Raw genomic sequence first — 13218 nt, forward strand, 5'->3', positions numbered from 1 at the left:
ATCAGAACCAGCAGTTCTTATATTTCTTGCAAATCAAGCAACTTAGCCAGGTTCAAAGATCATTCTATGATCTTTTGTTTCTTATGGATTCTTCCTACTGCCTGTCTTTGATGAAGACATTTGTGGCGATATTTGAGCATCATGGACAGAATTTCAGATATTCTCCTATTTGAAGACATATAAACTCAACAGAGAAGAAAAGTCACTGTAAAATAGGCAACCCACTGCAAAACTGACCCAATGGGTAGTGCAGGTCTTATGGTCCATCCTACCCTAAGGCTCCAGTGCCTCAGCTGGCACTCAGCATTCTGGCTTTGTCTTCTTTTTACAGCATTCCTACAGCCTGTGGCAAGGTCATATTTCATGGTTTAGACCCATCTTGATATCTTTTTATTTCGAAAATTTTTGCTATAAAAATGATTTATTAATAAAAACAAGTTGATTGGTTTTGGTCTGTCTTTCCTTGATGAAATCAGTAGTTCAATCAGACTTCTTTGTACATATTTAATAATGCTCATTCCAAAAAGTCAATGCGAAGGTTCCCCAATGTTAGGCAAATCATAATTTCTCTAAGTTCTAAAGCATCAGTAGTGACAAGAACAAAGAGGAACACACTGTGATTTAACAACTATGAAAATCCCAGGCCCAGTGTGTGACTTCCATCATCCTCTGCTCACTGTGCCCTCCTCCAGAATGCCCAGCATCTGAGAGAACTGAGCAAAGAAACCATGTTTTTCTGTCTATAGTTTGTTGTCTTGTGCTGTTTTAAAGTTCTCACAAATAGAGGGCAGTATAAACCTGAAGGCACTGGCCATTGAATACACAGAAATCAGAAAAACATGATGTAGGAAATTGACAGATAAGTAAAATCATTGAAATATCACTCCCTTCCATGAAATTATAGTTTATAACTGCCAGGCCACAGATGACACAGACTCTTCCACTATACAAGAAGTTCACAATCTCTGTACCCTTTTCTTTTTTTGTGAAAGAATATTTGTGCTGACAGGGCTCACATAAGAGGACACCTCTGCCCAAGCATAGAGCATCATGAAGTCTGGAGAAACACCAATGCCTTGAGCTCTTCTCATGTCCTCCACGCAAAAACACAGGTGACGGTCCCTGGATGAGTGAACAGAGTCAGGACCCTTCATCTTGATCCTTCTACACAGTACTCATCAGAAGTGTTTATTTTTCTGATGACTCTTGTCTTCTGTTAGCTACTCTCTATGGGTGGTGACCTTCCTTTTGGGTGGGAAAGTGTCCAGCAAACTCACAATTCCTTCCCAGCTCTGAGGTGAGACAGTGTTCCAATGGAAGGGTATCCTGAGATACAGGAGCCCAGGAATCACACAGCTGTGAGAGAAAGTCTCCTTAGTAGAGACTCTGTAGCTCCCAGGGGAGGGTTAACCCAATCTTTGAGGGGCTGAGCAGCTTTGGAGCCAGAGCTCACCCTTCTTTGCTTCTTCTCTTCTTGAGAGAGTCTGATGAGGCAGTAAATCTCTTAATAGAAATTCCTTGAAGGGACAAATCCAGGTATGGATGCCTCTGTTCCAAGGTGAAGACAGCACAGAACTGGGCAAACGCAGCCTTTATATAGGATTTTTAAAGGGGTAGAGCTTTCTAGACCAGAGAATTCTAGAGTGAGGATTAGTGGATTTTAAGTCCAGCACTTGGAGGAAGCCTAGAGATTCCTGTGGTTTTCTTCATCCTTTTCATGTAAAATTAGCATAAACCTGGGAGTGGTCTCACAGAGGGGATGTAGATGGGTATTTTAACAGTTAAGAGTCTCGAACTGGCTGTTTTACAATTAGTGAGGTATGTGGGAGAAGCCTGTTCACTCAAGGTCTAAGGGTTTACACAGACTTGAACTCTAAGCTAAACAAAGCAATTTTCCTTAACTAAACTATGAACTTATATACAAAGGAGTCAGATTTCCAGTTCAAGTCCCTGCCTGCCCAAGTGAGAACATGTAAAGCTCCCAGCCTTGGATAGTTTATACATTGTTGCCACAAAGATGGTACTGCTGGAGCTCACAGACTAACTCCAGCTAAACATGCCTCCTTCCCTGTGAGTTCCCAGTGAGCTGCAACCATAACTGAGGTCTCATGTGCTGCTGCCTTCTCCAAGGGCTCAGCTTCTCATTTTCTCCAGGCATCTGATCTCAGGCCCCTAGGATGAGGAGATTTAGCCTCAGGTGCACTGGAGTCCTGAGGTGTTGCTTTCAGGATGTATAGAGAGGCAGGAAGCACTGGCTGAAGACCATAGCACCCCCTTTAGGGACCACAGGATGTGACACTCAGGGAAACTGAAGAGCTGAAGAGGGGTTACCCATGGAAAGATGTAGGGGGAGCCCTAGTGCAAAACTTGAAGCAGCCAGGCCTGGCTTCTGGAGCCCCTCATCAGGGGCCTGGGCAATTTCCTGCAATGTATACAGTTTACAAAGTATGAAAAAAACCAAGAGAGTCTGTGAGAGAAGTCTTTCCTTGCCCTGCATTGCCAACAGTGGAGCTGAGGTGAGCTCTTCTGAAGGCTCCAGTGGTTCTCATCACAGATGGCTCCTCCAGAGTCCTAAGACTTAAGTCCAGCATCAGAGCCAGCACCTGTTGAAGGAATACAAATCTCTTCTGGCTCCACCCCACCCTGGATTCAAAAGCCAAAGCTGGACCAGGGTACTCACTGGTGTGCAGCCATGGACAGGCTAACTTCCTCATTCCTGCTGCTGCTTGTGCCTGCATGTGAGTGCCAAGGCTTTCTAAGGGAGGACCTTCCATATCCTTACCCTATTCCAAACTTACCTTCTGATTTTTCTTTTTCTCCATAGATGTCCTGTCCCTGGTTACCCTGAAAGAGTCTGGCCCCGGGCTCTTGCAGCCCCCCCTGCCCCGACCCTCAGTCTGACCTGCACATTTCGGGGTTTTCCCTGAGCACTTCTAATATAGGCATGGGTTGGATCCGTCAGGCCTCAGGGAAGGGTCTGGAGTGGCTGGCAGACATATGGTGGGATGATGATAAGTACTACAACCCATCCCTGAAGAGCCGGCTCACAATCTCTAAGGACACCCCCCCAAAACCAGGTATTCCTCAAGATCACCCGTGTGGACACTGCAGATACTTCCACCTACTACTGTGCTCGGGGCACATTGACACAGCCTCAGGCTGCAGGTGTACAGTATTTCAGGTTGATTCTCAGCTCTGTGCCTTCCTTTTACAATGCAGGACGTTTGGAGGGGCCACACATTTCCTGCTAGCCTGTGGGGTTTCCTCTTCATTCTGAGCTTCAGAGCTACGACTTTCTGTTATACAATTGAGGCCCCCTTTAAGTTGTCACAATAAGGGCCATCTATGTTTATTTTTATAAAGATGAAGCATATCTGTTACATAAACCAGGTGGTTGAGTATTATGATTCTATTCAGTCATTAGTCTCAAATCCCCACAGCAGAAGAGAGGGATAGAACAGAAGTTGCACAGGAAATCAGAATATATTTTAAAAACAAATTTTTCACTATGGAAAAGTTAAGTAAAACACATGGAAGCCTGTGCCTCCCGCCCCACACATAGCTCCAACCTTGTGTCTTTAATTTCACTCAATAAATCTGGACACCGTGGAAAAAGAAAATGCATTTATTTATGATTCTGAGATGTCAATTTACAAACTGGCTTGAAATTACTAATTTGCATTTCTTGGAAATACAGGCTTGTTTCACATTAAGTTAAAACTGTTCAGCTTCTAAGAGTCACCCAGGTCTTGATCTGCTTTAACATTTTAGACATTTATAACAACAATCTCACTTTCCTCTACTTTTAATGTCTGCTTATTTTATTGAGTCTTTAATACAATTCAGGGAGATAAACAGTGATTTGAGTGAATTTCTACTAGTTGACAAGAACAAGGATGTTTGTCATTCTCAGATGACAATGCATCATAACGACAATAGCATTAAGGGGTTTGAAATTCCCTTCTATGATGACTTTCATCTCAGGAGGCAGTGGAGCTGCCATGACCATAGCCACTTCCTCAAAGTCCCATATTTCACACAGCAAATTTTAACTAAATGGCATATGGTGTGCATCTGTGTGTGTGTGTATGTGTGTGTGTGTGTGTATGTGTTTGTGTGACTGTTGTTTGTGTTGTTGTGTCCTAATCACAAGACCCCCAAAAGACGACCAGGACTCAATATCAATGCAGTACACACAGGGACTTTATTAGGAGCTTGAGCCAGGACTACAAACCTTCCTGACACAGCAGGGTAGAACAGTGTCCCTGAGATTCAAGGGTAATGGATTTTTAAAAGAAAACACCATAAGTAGGGGTTGTGGGTCACAGGGATGTTGACTTTCAGGAGGCTTAATCAAAGGGGGAATTTTTTTTTTTTAATCTGAGAGGAACATTGGTGTTGGTTATGTCTAATTTGCCTGGTGTGAGTTTCTGGAAACTGTTAGCAGGTGCTGTTTATGTGGTAGTTTTCGGTTAATTTCTCTTCACATTATCTAAGTGTTTTTTATATTTATTCACTTTGTCTCCTGATCCTCTTCACCTTACTAATCTCCACACTGTCCCACACTCCCTCCCTCTTCCCCACATCCTTCCTACTTGCCAAAAAAGAGGAGTGCCACAACCCTCCACAGCCTACCATGTTGCATCAGGACTGAGAATGTTCTCTTACACTGAGGCTAGGCAAGGAAGCCATGCCAAAGGATGCCTGATTGAAATCAGCAACAGAATCTACGTCGGAAGCAGCCTCTGCTTCTCTTACTAGGGGTCCCACATGAAGACTAAACTGACCATATGTTACCTATGTGTAGGGGGCCTAGATCCATTTGATGCATGATGCCTGTTTGGTGCTACAGTCTCCATAAGCCTCCCTTGAGCCCAGGTCATTTGACTTTGTTGGTCTTCTTGTGGACTTCTTATTCCATCCAGGTCTTTCTCTCCTTCCCACTGCTTCCAAATGGATCCATGTGGTCTGCTGATGCCTTTGAACCACTTACAGTTGAGTTTTGTCCAGTGTAATAAATATGGACCTAGTTGCATTTTCTATATGAAGAAATCCATTTAGACTAGCACTATTGCTTGAAGATGATTTTGTCCCCATTGTATGTTTTATTTCCTTCTTTTTAAAAAATCCAGTGTGTGCATTTATTGTTGGGCCTTTAATTTAATTCCATTGATTAAGCAGTTTGTTTCTATGCCAGTACATGTAGTGTTTATTACTATTGCTCTGTAGTAAAACTGGAAATAAAGAATAGAGATACCTCCAGAAGCTCTTTTACTGTATAGGATTGTTTTAGCAAAAGTGGCTTTTTTTGTCTGTACATATGAAGGTGAATATTGTTCTCTTAAGGACTGTAGAGAATGTCATTTCTATCTTAATGGGGCTTGGATGAAATCTGTAGATTGTCTTCGGTAAAATGGCCATTTTTTTTATGTTAATCCTACCAATACATGAGCATGAGAGAACTTACCATCTTCTGATTTCTTCTTCTGAGAATAGAAGTTCTTGTCATACAGGTCTTTCAGTTTCCTAGGGAGAGCCACACCATGGTGCTTTGTATTATTTGTTTTTATTGTGAAGGATGTTGTTTCACTAATTTTTTCAGCATGTTGGAATTAGTATATAGGAGGTCTGGTGAATTTGTTGAGTTAATATTAATCCAGCCATTTCGCTGAAGGTATTTCTCAAATGTAGAAGTACTCTGGTAGAATTTTTGGCATCACTTATGTATACTGTCATTTGTTAATAGAGATCTTTTGATTTCCTTCATTCCACTTTGTTTCCCCTTGATTTATTTAGCTGCCTTATTACTGGACATAGGATTTCAAGTACTACATTGGAGAGACACAGTGAGAGTGAGGAGCCTTGTCTTGTCCCTGGTTTTAGTGGAATTACATTAAGTTTCTTTCCATTTAATTTGATGTTGACTCTAAACTTGCTGTATATTGCCTTTATTGTACTTAGGTATGTTCCTTGTATCCCTGATCTATCTGAAACTTTTAACATGAAGGTGTGTTGGATTCTGTCAGGTGATTTTGCTACATGTTTTCATATGCAGGGACACTCACATTTTGACATATACATTGATGGTGGCTACACTAACACATTGGAGCTGGTAGTGGGTTATTCAGCTCCACAGGTGTCCTTCTGAAAGCCTTGGTAAATATATCAAGACTCTAAAAACCATTAGTCATGACTTGCATGAATAAGAGAATGCTGATCTTGGAGAAGCTACATCCAGAGAGACAAGCATTGTCTGAGGACACAGTTAGCATTGTTGAACCTTATAGATGCATGACAAAGGGAAAACACCACATCTGCCAAGTCTTTACTCACAGCCATACCGTCCACCTGTGGTTCTAATGCTGAATTAGCAAACAGAGTGAATCATGGCACACATTTTCCTTAATTCTAGTTACTTCTCAGATGTGCAAATATTTTCTCTATATTGGAAGTGATCTGTAGGTGGCACCTTTGTTCCTCTTTGTGGTGTTTTGAATTTCCAACCCCAAGTACAGCTTCAGGGGTGGAAAAACTGCCTTATAGACAGCTTATAGCTCTCTCTAGCTCTAGTGTTTTGTCTGTTCACTCACTGGTTCATCAGTGGTCACTTCCATTGTTATATATAACAGAGCCTATCTAAAGTACTGTGGTTCATGGAGACAATGTTCGCGGCAGAGCTTACCTCCATTATTGAAATATCTTCTCAAAATCAATAGGTACATTGCAAAGAAGAGAAATAAGTGAGCTATCCCTGTGTGAAAAATTATACAAGTGAGTTATCAGGACCAGCAGGGGGTACTGTGTATCTACCAAATTTTTAATAAGTAGAGGAGCAGCTGAAGCAGATAAGGAAGTTGTTCAGTGAATGTACCCAGCAGCCTCTGTGGATTTAATTGTCAACATCATTATGTTCACACACTGTGATGTTGAGGACACATACCATTTCCATGCTATATCCCGAAAGAGTTTATTTGTTAAAAAGCACCCATATTGAGATGAACAATGGCCAAACCAGATGCATATGTTGATTGCATAGAATACAAGTTCACGACATACTTACAAATACTTGTTAAGGATATAGGAGCCTCAGGCTCCTGAGCAATATGGGGAAAAGTGTCCTAGAGCTTGCAACCTCTAGAAGAGGTATTTTTAATCTTGTTGATCATTGGATTGTGATGGAGAGCAGCCTCTAAAGCTCTGAGTGAGTGTCTGATAGAAACAGGGTTGTCAATGAACCTTCTCAGCATGGCAGATATGGTTGAACCTGAGTGTTGTCCTTGAACACTTGAAGTGTGGTTCACATTAAGGAACATGGATAAGGTGATGGTTTTCTCAGTGGGATGAAAGAGCTCTATGTGTCTGAGTGGGGTAGGATGGTCAATGCACCTTCTCTTAATCAGAAATATGGTTGACACTGAGGAGTTTCAGGTGTCTCTTGAACTCTTGATGTGAGGTTCACATCAGTAACATGGATGTGGTGAATGGATTGTCAGTGAGATGGAGGAGCTCAGTGTGCATGTGTGCCATGATGGACCTTGAATTCATTTCTTCAGATACCAGAATCTCACCCTGCATTTACTAACAGAAAAACTCTTCCAGTTGTATCTAAAAAAATATTGTCTTCATCTGAGAAAAATTCTTCCTCTTTATTTCATAATTTAGTTGTTGTTGAAAATACAGTGATGTCCATACAACCAACAATACCACATTAGTACCCACTTTTCCACAGTCCTTAGGCACACAGCTTCACACCTTGGCATGGAGTTGGATCATCTCTACCTGGTGACAAGCGCTACAGGTAAGTGCATTCGTAAGAGCAGGGCTAAGAGGGAGCTACAGACTGAAGAGATCATGGCATCCTCTCTATAGGTGTCAGTCCTAGGTTCAGCTGCTGTAGTCTGTGGCTACCCTGAGGAGTCCTGGAGCTTCATGAAATGTTACCTGCAAAAATTTTGAGTTAGTTAGCTTTCCATTTTCTATAATGGTACACTGGATGAGGCAGAAGCCTGGGCATGGGCTTGAATTCGTTGGATGGATACTCCCATGCACTGGCAGAACAAACTCTGTAGAGAAATATCAGGACAGATTCAAACTGGATACACACAATGTTAAAAACAGACTACGCTGTCTTTACCTATTTGACCTTTGTTGAAAACCTAGGATGATTTCATTCTCTAGCTGCTGAAAATAGAGCATTAACAACATGCAATGAATAAATATGGAATTTCAAGTGTCTCTATAATGTGTAGAGTCATTTGGGTATATGCTTTGAGGGTTGTATTTTGGACACAGAAGAGTTTTATTAATCAGTTAATTAATTAAATAGGTAATTAATTTTTTGGTGAGTTCTCCAAACTTATTACCAGTGCTACTGCACTCCCTTCAAGGGTGAGAGAGGATTAGCCTTCCCTGACGTCCATGTCATTACTTATACTAATCATCTGACTGAGGTCAAATTAGAATATTAGGATTCCTTTATGTGCCTTTCAACTGGCTAAGGAATCTGGTTGTAGGACACATAAAACCTACCTGTTCTGTAAATTCTCCCTGGTGGGTAGATTTACTAGTGCAGGAAGGTGCTGTGTAGCTTGAAGGAAGAGCAAAGATATTAATGATCTCATGCAGTACCAAGCATTGCAGTCTACAACATCTCCCTTCAGGTAAGATGTACCCATTAGTGCCTGGTTGCTATAATACAACCAACTCCTTCCTAATTGAATTTTTGGCCTGAACCATGTTGTAGTAAACATGGCAAAAGTCCATGGTTAGAAATGATGTAATCCCTGGTAGACAAGAGTGCTCATTGTCATGTTGTCAAACTGTCTTATAAATGTTTATGATCATACCAAGTATATTATTTCTGTTCTCAGCTCTCAGCATGCAGCATGTATGAACTGATGCAGATATTCACGATGGTCAAGTGCTGAGAATAATTGGTAGAGTACTCAATCACAGATGAGCCTACAATGTCACCTTCTCACCAAAATATGGAACATTTGAAAGAATTGAGGGGATATGGGATGTGTTTCCTCAGAGGATTATGACTTGAACGTGAGCATCCTGCTCCCTGACCCAGATGTTTGTACCTCCTTCTTCCTCTGCTGGACTATGGGTTTATCTAAGAAGGACCATCTCATGAATATGCAAATTACTTGAGTAGATGGTGGTAAATACAAGGATTCTCCACCCCCAAGACATCATCTGGTCAGTGTCTTCTCCACAGTCAGAGAACACACCATCCCTAAAGATGGAATGGAGCTGGGTCATCCTCTTCCTCCTGTCAGTAACTACAGGTAAATGGACTCACCAGCTCCCAATCTGAGGAGAAGACAGGGATTGATGTGACATTGACATCCATTCTGTTGTTGTCTCCACAGGTGTCCATACTCAGGTCCAGCTGAAGCAGTCGGGGGCTGAGCTGAGGAGACCTGGGTCCTCAGTGAAGTTGTCCTGCAAAGCTTCTGGCTACACCTTCACAGACTACTATATGCACTGGGTGAAGCAGAAGCCTGGACATGTCATGGAGTGGATTGGACGGATTGGTGGTGGAAGTGGTAGTACTTACTACAATCAGAAGTTCCAGGGCAAGGCCACACTGACTGTAGACAAATCCTCCAGCACAGCCTACATGGATCTCAGCGGTCTGACATCTGAGGACGCTGCGGTCTATTACTGTGCGAGAGACACAGTGCTGCAACCACATCCTGAGATTGTTGAAAAGCCTGGAGGAGCAGGAAGCTGCCCTGGGACTGAGATGAAAGGGGAGATAAGCCTGGAGATTTGCTCAGAAAAAAAATTTTTGAGCATTCATTTTTCTGCTCTTTTCACAGTCTTCTAGTATCTTTGTCAATTTTATAAAAGGACATCTATGTGTAAAGTGATGTTGATTAAGGATTGAAAGGTACACCAGACCTTTCAATAGCCTCACCAGTGAAAACTTCCATAACCATATTTCTTACTTATTAAAACAGTAAAAAGTGAAAACTATGATGATACATTTATAGACATCAGCTCCAGCTCACAGGGCAAACCAAGGCAGGTTGTAGCGGTGGCCCAGCTTTCTGCTAGAGGCTCTGCAGCAGCCCAGATAAGGTGCCAGCTGTGATGAAACTTTTCTTCCTCAGGTTCCTATAGCCAGGTTGCTAGAGAGCAGATCCAGCACACAGGGTAAACTGAGGCAGGTTGCAGCACCGCTGATTGGTCAGCTGATGGCTGGTATTGTTCTATGTACTTTAACTCTTAATCTTTTAGACTGGTATCTTTGCTATTTACTCTTTATCTTTGAAAGATCCAGGCTGGTGGCCTTGCTGTTTACACCTTGGCAGACAAAGGAAGCAGATTTTTGTGACCCTCACACACACACATGCACACATACAATCAGTAGAAAAAAACACAAAAGTTCTCTAAGACATCATTCATGCACATATACATGAACATGCAGAGAATATATATACTGTGAGTCAGACATATAAACAGACAAACACATTTTTGGATGAAGAAGATGGCTTCAACTACTGTCTAATTGTCTCTTGGGTTTTTATATGATCAGATACAAAGGCTCTCTACGTATGGAAAAATTATCTCATTCAAAGTAGTTAGAATCTTTACAGAAAAAGGGAGTTACAGTAGGATTATTGATCCTACTATCTAACAAGATACTTTGTTTATCGCAAGTTTAAGGCAGTATGCTCATTATGAGTTCAAAGTAGTTTTACCTTTTTCTAAATTCACATGTAGCTAATGTGTTCAAAGAAATATTTTTATGTCAAAGTTTTTGTAGGACACATGTGTCTCTCTTGTCCTGTGTAGATAACCACTTATTCTTTGTTTCTATATTCATATGATCATTTTTTATCATTGTATAAACCTAGGCCATATCCCTGGGGTAAACCTGAAATGAATGTACTTCCTTGATTATTCATTTATTTCAATCTTGTTTTGCTTCTTCATGTAATTCACATGGAGTTTCATAGAGCTCCTAAGAGTTTTCACTGTATTGTAGGAGGATTTAATCTTATTTGAATCAATTAGAAGCCATTATCAGGAATTATATCTGTAGTAAATCTACCCAACACAGAGAGTAGCAACTATGGTAGGATATGATTATCCTTTAGGTAGGAAGAGTCTATACCATGCCAGATATTTGGAACAAGCATGGAAAGGCAGGATAGCAATAATAAGCTGTCCTGCTTCAACCAGGGACACCCCCATTCATGTGTCATGCAAGAAGCAGTGGGCTGCCTCCAGGAAGCTCATGTACTTGCTTTTGCCAATCCAGCATGTGATTGTTCCCAGCAATGCATGATAAAACTATCTCTGAATCATGAGAGCAAAGAAATGTTTCTGGAACAACTGGGAATAATAATATGAATATGGCCTGGAAAATGCAAATCACCAAACTTTTGTCAAATACAAAGTCATCTAAGCATCTCAATTCTGACATAACCTGAGGGTGTGTTGTTAATTCTGGCATTGTGTTCCAGCAGAAGTTCCAGTCTCTTGGATTATAAGATATACTTATATTAGAAAGCATTTCCACAGAAATATTATTCCTGTAATTTGGTCAAAAGTATTATTAAATAATTTCATAGAACTCACTTCTCACCTCACTTTATGTACATTCCTTTGTCTCATATTTCTTTCCTTCCCTCCGAGTGTCAGTAGCATGCCTTATATTCTTAAGCATTTACAGAACACTGAAGCAGCATCAGCTTTCACAGTCCACTGTCTACATTTTTATGTAGTGGTGCATATATAATTGTATAATCCTTATGCATTCATCTCAAGACAGACAATATGTATTTTACTTCCATAATGTAGTTATTGCAGACCCTGCTGCAATAAAGTTTGATGTTCTAATATTTCTGTTGTATGTTCCTTTTGGGTCATGTTGCTCAGTTTTTTTGTATGCAACCTACTCTAAAGGCCTGTATACACTGTATGAATATGAAAGAGGTTGTAAATTCTCATAACTTAGCAGGTTTAGAGATTTTGAAGTCACTGTTGATATCGCAACCTCTTTCTATAAATAAATCAGATAACCTTGCCCCAGAGTGAAACAACTGCATCAAGCCAGGGCTCAGGGAAGTGATATGGGATGCATTTTCTAAGAGAGGATTAGCACTTGAACCTCAGCATCAGCTGCCTCATCCATGTGTTCTGTACTGCCTCCTTCTGCAGCTGGATCTGATCCTTATTTAAGATGTACATTGGTCATGAATATGCAAATTTTGTGAGTCTATGGTTGTTACATACAGGGATGTGCACACACTATAACAACATGTGAACAGTGTTTTCTCCACACTCACTGAACACTGTGGCCCTCACCATGGGATGGAACTTGATTCTTTTCCTGTTTGCAGCATCTACTGGTAAGGGGTTCCCAATTCAAACATTTAAGTGGGACAGAAGTGACAATGCCATCCACTCTGCCTTTCCCTCCACAGGTGTGCACTCCCAGGTCCAGCTGGAGCAGTCTGGGGTTGAGCTGAGGAGACCTGGGTCCTCAGTGAAGTTGTCCTGCAAGGCTTCTGGCTACACTGTCACTGATTATGGTATAAACTGGATGAAACAGAAGCCTGGACAGGGCCTGGAGTGGACTGGATATATTTATCCTGGAACTGGTGGTTCTTGATACAATCAGAAGTTTCAGGGTAAGGCCACAGTTACCGCAGAGAAATCCTCCAGCACAGCCCACATGGAGCTCAGCAGCCTGACATCTGGGGACTCTGCAGTCTATTACTGTGCAAGAGACACAGTGTTGCAACCACATCCTGAGTGTGTCGGAAATCCTGGAGGAGCAGGAAGCTGCCCTGGGACTGAGAAGACAGAGCAGATTAGCCTGGAGATTTGCTCAGAAACAATTGCTCTGTGTGTCCATTTGTCTTCCTCCTCCTCACAGTATTATATGGCCTTTGTAAACTTTTCAAGATTACAGCAGTGAATAAAGTGATGATAATTGAATTTGTCCCTATAGTACATTGCATCTTGACACTCTTCACTAGTGGCTGCCTCCATTAGTGAGTTTCTTTCTTAATAAATCAATACAAAAAGGAAAACTTTGATAAGGCATAGTTACAAAATATCTCGGACTGGACAAAACACTGGACAGATTACTCTACAGTAGATTGGAGAGTCACATTCATCTCAGAGGCCAAGAATCTAACGGAGAGACAGGAGGATTTTTTTTATAAAGTCCCTGGTATTTCAAACAGTATT

At 41.4% G+C, this 13218-nt stretch overlaps 1 pseudogene and 1 gene segment (V, D, J or C); both read left to right on the plus strand.

Annotated features, from left to right (window-relative positions):
* Positions 1-9247: 9247 nt before the first annotated feature.
* On the plus strand, positions 9248-9838 carry LOC127186692 (Ig heavy chain V region 1-72-like). The segment is given in 2 exon segments: positions 9248-9293; positions 9378-9838. Coding segments are annotated over 2 exon segments (507 nt in total).
* A 2490-nt stretch (positions 9839-12328) lies between these two features.
* On the plus strand, positions 12329-12777 carry LOC127186691 (Ig heavy chain V region 3-like; annotated as a pseudogene).
* Positions 12778-13218: the final 441 nt, after the last annotated feature.

The sequence above is a fragment of the Acomys russatus genome, unplaced genomic scaffold (assembly GCF_903995435.1).
Source record: "Acomys russatus unplaced genomic scaffold, mAcoRus1.1, whole genome shotgun sequence".
NCBI classification, from domain to species: domain Eukaryota; kingdom Metazoa; phylum Chordata; class Mammalia; order Rodentia; family Muridae; genus Acomys; species Acomys russatus.